We start from the raw sequence: 11,669 nt of genomic DNA on the forward strand, positions 1-11,669 counted from the left end.
CGAGATGTCGCAGAAGGATAGGTGGGACTTACTATAATGTGAAAGATCTGGGTATGGCCAGAGGAAGGGCGTCTTTGAACTTTTTGTAAAGGTTTTTCTTGGTTCATACTATATATATTTACTTCCCCAGAAAAAAAATAGAGGACTCGTTATCATTGAGGAGAAAATTTATCTGTTCAAGGTGCTTTTCCTCACTGTGCTGAGGTCTAAATGTAAGAGGAGATAATGATCATTGATGATGGGCTGCGAGGCTAATAACGGTTGAGCTTTGGATGTCAGGGTAGAAGTGAATGGAGCTCACATGGGGGCATCGAGATTAATGGCATCGTCAAATCGGTGTGTAATAAGGGTAATTAGGGGGGCAGGCCTCATGTGTGTTGGCGGCGGGAGCATCGGCACATGGCCCTCTGACGAGTTAGCGTAAGTGGAGAAGAGAGTCAGTCCGGCGGGGAAGGGATCGTTCACGATTTCACACCCACAAACTTGGACTTTATCTTTTGACTGAGTGGGCCCCTGACAGGTGGCAGTAGGCCCGGTAACGTACCCAGTGGCCAAAAGTGATCAGCCGGCCGGTGCCAGCCTCGATACCCGGCACCAGGCCGCCTTTTCAGATTCGCTCTCTTTTTGCTACTTGCCACGTCTGGAGCACCTTGTCCACGTGGCCAGCTAGCCATCTGGTCCCTGCAGGGACGTGGTTCGGGCCGGGTGATGACGTGGTGGTGGAGATGTCCGTGCCGTTGCTTACAATGGAGGTGCGGGTGATTCCGTGACGCTGATTAGGCAGCCACGTTGGCCACGTCGTGCCAGGATGCCAGCCTGTCATCCATTTCCTATCTATCTTTTTATTTTGTTGCCCTTACCCTGTGCATTAGTGTCATACAGCGTGATCGGTTGCAAGGTGGTTTACGACATCTAAGCAGATCTTGAGAAGCCGTCGCGGAGACCCTGTGAAGATCTGGCCTCTTCTGTAAACGTAGTAGAGCGCTGGAGCTTGCCAAGATCGAGGGCTGCTCCTGTCTAGAGCAGCTCTCTCTGCGTGTAAGCTTGCCTCCTGTCCATGCACAAACAGAGAGAGCTAGCTTTGTATTGCTTGTGATAAGGCGACGGATTGAAACATTTACAATTCTTTTGCTTTCTCAGGTTGTCAACAGAAGGCAGGCTAGCTAGTAATATCGAAGACTCGAGCTGGGGGGTTCATGGGAGAGGGTGGCGGCTTAGCTCAAACAACCGCTGCTGCAACAGAAAGAGCAGCACCGGGAGCTGTTGGTAGTGCGATGAATAGCAACCATCAGTTTGGAGACACCACCTACACCAAGGTTTTTGTAGGAGGCCTGGCATGGGAGACTCAGAGGGACACCTTGCGTCGCCACTTCGAGCAGTATGGAGAGATCCTAGAAGCAGTTGTCATCGTGGACAAAAACACAGGCCGCTCCAAAGGCTATGGATTTGTGCGAGTTTCTCTCTCTCTCTCTCTCTCTCTCTCTCTCTCTCTCTCTCCCACCCCCCCCCCGGCCTTAAGTCGCGTTAGGGATTATGCAGTCCATTCTTGGCAAGGATTCTCCACTCAATTAATGCCTTGATTACGCACATTTTTGCCGAGTGGATGTTTAGAGAGGAAGGGCTAATCTAAACTTCTGCGTTAAATTTTCTAGGTGACCTTTCGTGAACCCGAGGGTGCGAGGAGAGCGTGCTTGGATGCAACTCCGATGATCGATGGCCGGAAAGCGAACTGCAATCTGGCTTCTTTGGGTGCCCAGCGCTCTCGTCCGACCACTTCTCTCCATGGTAAGAAACCATAGCCCACGCAAATCCCAAATCAATATTAGTGTTTCGTTTGTTTTGCTTTGACCCCCCTGGGTGTGAAACACATGTTGGCAGCAGCAAATACTACAGTATGTTTGTGAGCTACCCACGCACCTGTCGGTGTAGTCTAAGGCCTAAGCTGTACCAATAATTTAATAATCAAATCACTGCTACAGCTACATTGAATCTTACAAAATTGCACCATCCTGTATCCCACTACCCTTGATGACCGAGTTAGAGCTGAGTCCCACGAAAATCAAAACCACTTTTGTTCGTTACTTATGTAAGTGAGTTGGTAGTACATTGGGTCCTCTCTGCTGAATTCAAAAGAGACGAATAGAGTCTAGAGGCAACTATATGTGTCAAGTCCTCCAAAAACAGGGAAGCATTCTCCTTTAACCTGATTTGGAGGTTTTTTTGCGACTTCCCAATTCATTTTGTGTCTAGAGCAAACTTATAGCTGAGTCTTGCATAAGTTTGAGATACTTGCCAAGCTTACTTACAATGGATTTGGGGTTAGTATCTCAAGCGAGCTTACAAAAAGATATCCCTATCCTAAAACTAGGGAAACTAACGAATGGTGGAAGGAAATTGTTAGATGGCCTTTTCTAAGTGTTGCAAGCGTATGAAGTTTTGGTAGGACGTAGCAAATACAGCTTAACTTTCCCATATTCAAGTTTGTCTCTCAGAGTCTATGCTTGTGAGACAGGCCTTTATACTATAGCTAGTCGTAGCTCGTGGGCTGGTTTCCAAGGTGGGAGAAACTGGCAACCAGTTGTGAGTTCAACCTTTTCAAATTCAAAAATGCCACTCCACAAAGTCGAGATAACCTTGTCTTCTTGCATTTAAATATATTTAAATATGCCCAATTTTAAATATCCCCAAATGTGCAACCAATTGGCGATTTAGTAGTGCGTGGAAACCAGCCCTAAAAGAGGCCTCTTCATTACCTAGCGAGCAACAATATTCGGGAAAGATGGGCTCAGCTTATTAGACTTCAGTGGATTAGAAATTCAAAATATTCAAACCTCAAAGTGGTCGGTTGAGATCTTCAATAAAAGTAAACGAACTGATTGAAAAAATACAATAAGTTTTAACCGCTTGAAAGAAATACAGCCACACGTCCTCATCATTTTTCTCCGGTTCAATTACTTCTACACCAAAATTTTTTGGTGTTTTTTCTCATATTTCCTGCTTGGTGAACTATGGAGAGGAAGTAAATGTGTGTTCTCACGTTGCTCGAAGAGGGAGGGAACTATAGGAAGTGCTTTGGGTTTCTGAGGTTGCTCACATAGGGAGGGCGGAGAGGAAACTATAGGAAGTTCTTTGGTAGTTTTTTTGTCGCTCTTTAAGAATAGTTTGACATCTCTATACTACTATTCTTGCCCTTTGTCACAACATTCATCCACTTGTCACTCTTTGTGACCATCTCATTTTGCTCCGTGTGACCATCTCATTTTGCTCCGTGACAAGAATGTACTTGGGACAGATTGTTGTTACAGTAGCAGGAATACTACTTGAAAGTTGACACGAGTAGTACTTGACATTAGTTCATAATGTTTATGATTTAGTTCTGTCCTCCCTATGAGTGTGAACTTTGATTGTTGCCTTTGGAATTGGATGGCACCTTTACCATGCATGAACTCGCAAAATGCAATCAGGTAATAACCGCATTGGAGGAGTATTGTCGCCTTACTCGCCAGGCTCGCATCCTGGGGGCCCTACATTTGTTGGGAGCCCGGCCTACCCTCAGCACGTGTTCCCCAATTACCAGATATATGGGTGAGTCTTTTTTTGTTTCAACAGACCATTTTATCACGTTCAATCATGCAGAGAAATGCTTAGCCTATCTTTGTGAGTGCTTTTGTCCAGGTTCTCACCATATTCACAAGACTACGGCTATCAGCAGGTGTGTGAATTTCTACTGGCGCTAATAGGAAACCTTTATGTAATTGTAAGCGTTTTCAAGTCTCGTTGTCAGGTTGGTTTGATGGGGGTGTGCGTATATATATATATATATATATATAGAGAGAGAGAGAGAGAGAGAGAGAGAGAGAGAGAGAGAGAGAGAGCGCGCGCGCGCGCGCGCATGTGATGAGAAGGATGCAATTGTGATGTCGTTGTGCATTGCAGGGTGTGTACAACCCATATGGAGTAGCGCAGTACTCAGCACAGTTGTATGCGGGAGCCGTTGCTAGCCCTATGGTGTACAATCCTTACGGCAGCATGCAGTTCATGCAACCGCTGCAACCAGCAGCAGCTGGTGGTGGTGGGGCGGCTTACCCTTTCACAAGCTCCTCGCCAGGAGGTAGCAGCAGCAACAGCAGCGGTAGCTATGGAGGCGGGGGTGCTGTTCCTCAAAGTATCATGCAGCATGGCACCTCTTCAAATCCAGGCGCTGGCAACGCCGCTCCCATCGCCAGCTTGCCCCTACAGCTCCCCCAGTTACCTATTCCATCACATCCAGCGTAAAATACAATGACTTGGGACTCAAATTCACCGCAATTGTGATGGCATTGCAGCTCTCTCTCTCTCTCTCTCTCAACCAATGCCCAACATCTAATTTTAAAGTCTCCATTTTAAAGTCAATCTGAAATACAATAAGTGCAGAGAACTACACACAAATACACAAAATTTATATGGTGGTCTGAGCCTTGAGGGCTAACGTCTCTTTTCTGAAATCTTTCTCGTTCATGTCGCCCCTTTTTACACACGAATTACTAGGCTCACATGATCATGTTTGTTGTGGCAGTGGGCACACATCCTAAGGCCTTGTCTGACTCCTCGAAACAAGGTCCGTACACAGTGCACACACATATAGAGAAACCCGGGTCCCCAAGTAATTCAAGAAATTACAAGATACTTGGGTTTCCGCCCAGATCAGGCTGTACAGATCCACGCTTTCTAACCATGTTTAACTTGAACTCGATCCTAATTTCTCATTCAGTTGTATGATTATTACTTCTTCTGCATTGTGTAGCTAGGCGCAGTTAGATAGCCAGTTCATTCATACATTAGCTAATAAGCTGCATTGTGTAGTTAGATGCAGTTAGCCAGTTCATTCGTGTATGACCTAATAAGCTATACTGCGTGCAGCAACAGAAGCGAGCGCAGCGGGAGCCTACCCCCACTGTTCGCAATACCTTCACTTGCAGTCCAACAACACTTCAGAGCGGGCAATGTTATTGCAGAGCGGCCATCAAGTTGATCATTCACACAGATAAACGCTACGCGGTGCAAATTGCAAAGCTCACAATGAAGCATTGATGTAGTTATCGTCATTCATACGCGGCTGTGCAAGTGTTCCTCTTCACTCGACACAGCAGCCGCGGATTACATTAGAGAGAGATGATCCCAGGTATCTCACATCTCTTAATATTATTATTATGTATTTAACCTATACTACAAAGCTGCTCCTCGTGGCAAGGTGATTCGTGCCTCTCGTCATGTCAGTGATGGTGGGCACCCATTTTCATGGGATTGCAAGGGTACTTGACCTAAAAGACACAGAATTCTGGGACTCCAGTTTCTCGCCAGCAGCTTATTAATTGGAGACAGGACTCTTACACCATACATGTGCATGAAATGATAACTTTTAGAGCGCGCATTTGTACCACAAATTCGATAGAAATAATGACCACTGACCAAAGCACCTCTCTCTATGTATTCTTATTTTAAAGCATTTCTGCATCCAGAAGGCCTTCAAAATCTCTCTCTCTCTCTCTCTCTCTCTCTCTCTGTGTGTGTGCTTGCACTGTGCAGACACGACACAAGCCCTTGCTTGAATGGTTTCAACTTAAGCCCGTTGCATTCTAACAGGGTCTTCCCTCGGCGGCACGGCCCATGCAAATTGCCCTTGCATTGAATGTACACTGCTTCCCAAGCTATTTCGATAGCATCGTTATGATATTTTTGGCCACATTTACACTGTACAGTGGCCATGTGTGGCAGAAACACTTCCCATGTTCAGGTACCTGGGCCGTGGGAAAGGCCTGGAGGTCGGAACTTGGAAGACCCAAGTTGTTGTTAAGCTGCCATGGTAAAAGTATTGTTGCAGATGCCTGCATCAGGTTACTGGGTGTAACTTGTAGTGTCTGCATCAGTTCACTTGTAACTTGAGTTCTAATAAGCGCTTGTTACAAATTTGTAACACCATTTCTAGCTTTTTGGAGTGACGATTATGTGATCCGATGCTTGATCAGGGGGGTTGCTGTTTTATTTTTGCCCACTTCGCTGGCATAGCATATCTCACTCACAGACACTACCACCACAAAAAAGCACATAAGCACCACCAACCTACAACTTCAATAAAAAGGACACAAGAACAACGAAGGGCATAGCTCTACATGCCACCGGCCCGCCTCTTCCAGCCTCCAGGTATGGTTGTGAACAGTAGTATGAGACGAGCCGGTCAAAGGAATGCTAGATTTGAGTTACAGCAAGTGATTAGGGACTATGGTGTGTTGCGGAAGAACCAATCAAGATATTGTGGCTGTGTGAGTGTGTGATCTGGCCGTTAGTGGGTTGAGATTTGGGTGCGCAAGAATTAAGCTCTATGTTGTGCTAGTTTTTATCTTAATATTTTTTAACATACTTTTGTGCTTAATCACTCTCTATGCTGTGCTATGGTATTGATTTCCTAAATTTTTAACTTCCTTATGTTGTGCTATGTTATTATTTTCCTAGTTTTAAGCTAAATATTTATTAACATACTTTTGTGTTTAATCACTCTCTATACTATGCGATTGATTTCCGAATTTTTTAACTTCTTTCCTCTCTTGCACCTCATTATCTTTCTATTATACTCTTTAGTCTTGCTTAGAACATACCTACCGTGTTTACATGATGGATCAAACCTAGACAGTTCATGTCGGTGGGCTAGAGGGAGAGTAACTGTCGCAACATGAATGGTGCTCGAGTCTCGTGGAAAGACAATGAAATTTCTTATCTCCAAGAAGAGGACTTCGCCAATCATTTTTACTTGTAACTAATTGTGATTTGACCTTCGAACTAGCTTTTGTGTTTTCTTAAGGATGTGAAAGGGGTACCAATTTACATGCCATTTAGGTAGATTGAAGTCCACACCCTCTCTCCTATGGAGGCGTGGGCGCTACCACTCAGCTACAGCCTATGAGAAATCTCTTGTGTGTGTATGTGTGTGTGTTTAAGGAGTCACACTCTTATTTTAACCCACCCCTGGGGGGAGTGGGGGGAGAGAGGTGAGCTTGATGTAAACTCTCGTGGTAGAGCTCCCAACTCTTTTGTTGCACCATTGTCTCCACCCCCAATTGCTATTCAATTTTTGGCGACTATTAGACGGGAGCAAAGGATTCCGTGAGGACCCCTCATATTCTCTACAAAGCGAGGGCAAGGTAACTATTGGGTGTCCGGTTGGGGATCGAACCTGGTACCTCCAGGTTAGAAGCCACCCCATCAACCACTAGAACAAGCGTTTGATGTTACCCCCAACTACTTTTTGTGTGTTACAAAAGAAAAGCAATAAATGTTTAGAATTAATGTGAAGATGCTTTTATATGTTTTGGGGCTTCTTCTATGGTAGCGGTCGCATATCTATTGCATGTTCATCTTTTTATGAAAGCCTTGTGTATTTGCTTCTTTTAGCATTGCACATAGGTTGCCATTAATGTATAAGTCTCTCTCTCTCTCTCTCTCTCTCCCTTGGTAGGCTAATTTATAGCATTTTTTAGGAAAGTGTCCTTGGTGGCTTGTTTAAAGATGCTTTGTATATTCTTTAATCGAATCTATTTTTCACGATCTTTGCTAAAATGAAGTTTTTTGAAAGTTTCCCACTAGCATCAAGCCACACTTTTGAGAGCACTATCTACATAGGCATTATGCTTTGTGATGTAAAATCATTTATTGAAGTAGATCTCTCTTTGCATTAATAAATCTCTCTCATATACTCTCTAGTCGAATCTACTTTTCACAATGCACTCTTGATTATTTTGGAAAAACCAAGTTGTTACGAGCTTCCCACTAGTGCTATGGGTATCATGAAATTATGAAGCCACAAGGTTGGAAGACATACGTAGAGTCCTTCATCACATAAAAAAACTAGATCAATAATGTGGGTATTAACCTTGTAAAGCTTTTACCAGCGGGATTGGAGCTCAAAGAGCATTAGGTTTATGTGGGTGAATTATCAAGAAGGGTTGAGTGAGTGCAAGAGGTCATCTGATTGGAGAAAGAAGAGTTGTCAGCAAGAATATTGAGAAATAGGTTCACACACAAATTGCAAATGAAATCTATGTGCTATAGTGCTATGGGTATCATGAAATTGAGAAGGTTCCCATCTACATTGACCACAATGGGGTGCTCTTGGAGTAATGGTCATTTTCAACTATGTCAACGTATGAACCACAAATCTTAGAAAATCCAAAAGTTGTCGGATTGCGGGATGGACATAAGCTTTATGTAGATTTTGAGGAAAATGTGTATATCCCCACATGAGACGACTCCAACATTCAAGCATTTTATGCGCTAATAGGTCTTCAAGGACTTTACAGAGTCCTTGAAAGTCCAAGAGCTTACATGGAACCATTGGCAATTGAACCTCCAAATGTGATATTCTCCTTGAGGAGGGTTAGAGACAATTAAGGTCACATAGGCCTAGTATATGAGGATGCCCAAGGCAACCACTTCAATATTGCTACTATCGCCAATACACAAAGAGATGAGGATGGAAACCCCAAAGTTTCAAATATATCCTTGTTAATAGGTGTTAGCATCCAGTTAGTGATACGCGAAGGAGGACGGTAACACATACATCCCGAGAGCAATCGGTAAAGTGAGGAACGAAAAAGTTTGACCTAGGGGAGAATTTCGTCCAACATGGACCTGGAACATAGGGCTAGGAGGCCAAGTGAAGCAAGGACCACTTTGGAGAAAAGCACTTCAAGATAAGATAACCTTGCAGTGAGGGGGGGGGAGGCATTCATTGTGGTTGGTAAGGGAAATGAATCGCTCTCTTGAAGCGGAGGTGAGGCTTCCCTCCACGTTAGAGACCCAATAAAGGAGGAACATCTAACCTCCATGGAAGAGAGAATGTTTAGTCAAAACTTGGGCATCATCATGCTCAAAGCCAATCCATAATCTAGCCAAGCGAACAAGTATAGGACCAACACTCGACCAACATGAGCAAGGCTAAAGTACATTATTAATTGACCATGGAAGATCATGAACAACTCCAAAGACAAATTGATGACCTCCCCTCAACCTCTAGCATGGACAAGGTTCCTCTAAATCCAAAAGAAGCATCGGGGTCGATAAGTAAACCTCACCATAGAAAGGCCCAAAGACCATAAGGTATTCAATCTTGACATGGGTGAAAACCTTGTTTGAAAGAATGCTATCACCCTCATGCCGAATCATAGGGCAAGCTAAGGTGTTGCTTACTCAATAGTAGCACCAAGTAGAGCAAGGCAAGAAAAGACCCAGGGTCTACCGGCAAAGTCGTTGGAGGCCAAAATGTGCTGAGGGCATAAGAGTCAAGTCATTGGAGGCCAAAATGTGTTGAGGGCATAAGAGTTAAGAGTTGAGTTACTAAAGGCCAAAATGTGCCCAAGCGTAAATCCTAAGACAACATAATGTCATTCACAAGGTTTGTTTTTGTTGAGTTGCTTGTGCTGGAGAGACAAGCATAAAGCACAAATCAAGTTGCCTATATGGGATGTGATATACATAAATGGCAAGTGTTGAGGCCCAAGAATTGGAAGCACTTAAAAATCCATACATAATTTCGTGGATCGTGGTGGCGATGATCTGACTCCTAGATGATCTCTCTTTCCTAATTCAACATCTTCAATCGTGGATCCAATTTGAAGTCGAATCGGCAATTTAAGTGCCACACCATCATAAATGAACGATTCAAATCAAAGTCGAATTGGTGATCACGATTCAAGTTAAGACCAATAGGTGATTTAGGTGGCATGTCATCGTAAATTGTAATCCAATTTCTCCAATGACACGATTCAACAAATGAATCGCGATCCATCATATCTTGATTGTCACATCCAAATTGCCCGATTCTAATCGCACACATCAGGGTCATTTAATTACGAATGTCCACACTCTCCATTCGTTGATTCTCACTCCTTCCACCAGATTCAGTCACGTTGCAAAGATCCTCACACTGATGCATCCATCTTTATCAACTTTCAATAATGGAAAGAGATCTAGGTGTAGGGGAGTTGTGAACTCTTCTTTGTACACCTAAAATACGCGCCTCTAGCCTCAGTTGTATTCACATTATGTGTATCCATTGTCCATTATTGTATTAAAGCTTGCCACAATAGCTTTAAACTAGAGATAGGAATTGAGCACCCAGTTAAGTTGGGCGACCGAGTAAAGCCCGCTTATATATATACAATTTTTGATAATGTAAATGGGGAAATTCTGTCATTTCTCAAGTGTAAAGCTTTCTTCTTCTCTTGAGCTCTTGACTTCTTGCTTCCTTGATTGTAGTATGTTTGCTTGTGTGCATTGATGGTGTGTATGAAGTGTGCATGCTTCCTTTCTTGAGTGAGAGAGCATGATTGTAAAAGAGTGGTTCAAGCTTTCTAGCTTAACCATTGTCTTTAGGAAAGATTGCTTAGTTGACTAGTTAGTAGAGAGAGGGCTTAAATAAGAGAGTTTGATACACCTCGTAGCTTCTTCATCTCTAAGGGGACTTCCATGATCCAAGACAAGTGGTCTAACCACTAGTACTAGTTCCTTGCTAGAGAGCAAGAAGGTTCTTGACTTGAACACATGTACAGGGATCATGCAGTTGATGAATCCCCAAATGGAAATAAGTCCAAAGCTCTGTGAAGAGCTTTAAATTTCTCTTGTGAGTGATGAGAGAGCCTTTGTGAACATATATGCCGCATTATCATCTATGTAGAGACATAAGCCATGCTATTTTCTCTTGTAATATGAGCCTCTCTTTGACGAAATGATAATGCACCTCAATGTGCTTTGTGTGAGCATAAAACATTAGGTTTCTTGTAATGGCTAATGCACTCTAGTTGTCAGTGTGAAGATGGAGGTGGGGAATTGATATTATCCAAGACCAAGATCTGCCAAAAGGTGTCTAAACCATACAACTCCGCTCCCTATATATAGCTTCACAGCTCAAAGTGACCACTATTGAGCTACTTCCTGTGATGAGCCATAATATACATGAATCACTAAGGCATCTAAGCCATACACACTCTAGAGTCTCTATAAAGTTACCCTATATTGAGCTTCATAGCTCGAACTGGCCACTGTTGGCTGCTTTTTGCTAAGCCTTGATATACATGAATCACCAAGATGAAAGAAAAAGCCACTAGTGGGCACTCACGTGTCATAACATCCAGCCCAATTGGAGTCACTGACAACATGGACCTGAATATCGCTACCCTTAGGAGAGAATAGTCCAAGGGACTCTATGTAAGTATGTAAGTATTGGAATACTTTCTTGGCAGTGCCAATGCTTACTTTTGTGACTATGCATAAACCTACTCAACTAGGAGACCCCAAACTGAATGCATGGCCTCTCATATTATATAGATAGATGAGGCACCCCCAATAGCTTGCTCATAAAGTGATGCATCAAATGGTTCACCTATACATTGGAGATTGATCCTAGCATCTAATATCTTTACTAGTGTAGCAATAGCTTTACAGTCTTGAAGACCAAACCATGTAAGCAAAGTATGTATATGACAGTAACATTGCAATATCATAGTTTTGAGTAGCTTTCTTTGCTAGGTGTTCTTGGGCTTGGGTTTAGCTCCGAGTTGAGGCTCCATAATATTTTTTGACAGTGGCATGATCAGTGGGACCCTTTCCTTCACATTGTGGTCCAGTGACGCGAACCTATA

The 11,669-nt window shown here is 43.4% G+C and overlaps 1 protein-coding gene across 7 annotated transcripts; it reads left to right on the top strand.

The window, feature by feature from the left end:
• The first annotated feature begins 869 nt into the window (after nucleotides 1-869).
• On the top strand, nucleotides 870-5,495 carry LOC147628292 (uncharacterized). Of its 7 annotated transcripts, none has more exons than XM_086813379.1 (8): nucleotides 870-1,038; nucleotides 1,141-1,448; nucleotides 1,653-1,785; nucleotides 3,465-3,585; nucleotides 3,676-3,712; nucleotides 3,937-4,271; nucleotides 4,556-4,597; nucleotides 4,900-5,495. In XM_086813379.1, exons 2-7 carry the CDS (start codon nucleotides 1,197-1,199, stop codon nucleotides 4,569-4,571), a joined length of 894 nt encoding a protein of 297 aa, XP_086669505.1. In that variant the 5' UTR covers nucleotides 870-1,038; nucleotides 1,141-1,196; the 3' UTR covers nucleotides 4,572-4,597; nucleotides 4,900-5,495. The 7 variants fall into 7 exon arrangements, with proteins under 7 accessions (XP_086669505.1, XP_086669506.1, XP_086669508.1 ...); XM_086813380.1 differs by having other exon boundaries at nucleotides 4,906-5,495; XM_086813382.1 differs by having other exon boundaries at nucleotides 3,937-4,247.
• The last annotated feature ends 6,174 nt before the right edge of the window (nucleotides 5,496-11,669 follow it).

Source organism: Cibotium barometz, chromosome 19 (genome assembly GCF_041138505.1).
Source record: "Cibotium barometz isolate CiBa-2024 chromosome 19, ASM4113850v1, whole genome shotgun sequence".
In the NCBI taxonomy this organism is placed as follows: domain Eukaryota; kingdom Viridiplantae; phylum Streptophyta; class Polypodiopsida; order Cyatheales; family Cibotiaceae; genus Cibotium; species Cibotium barometz.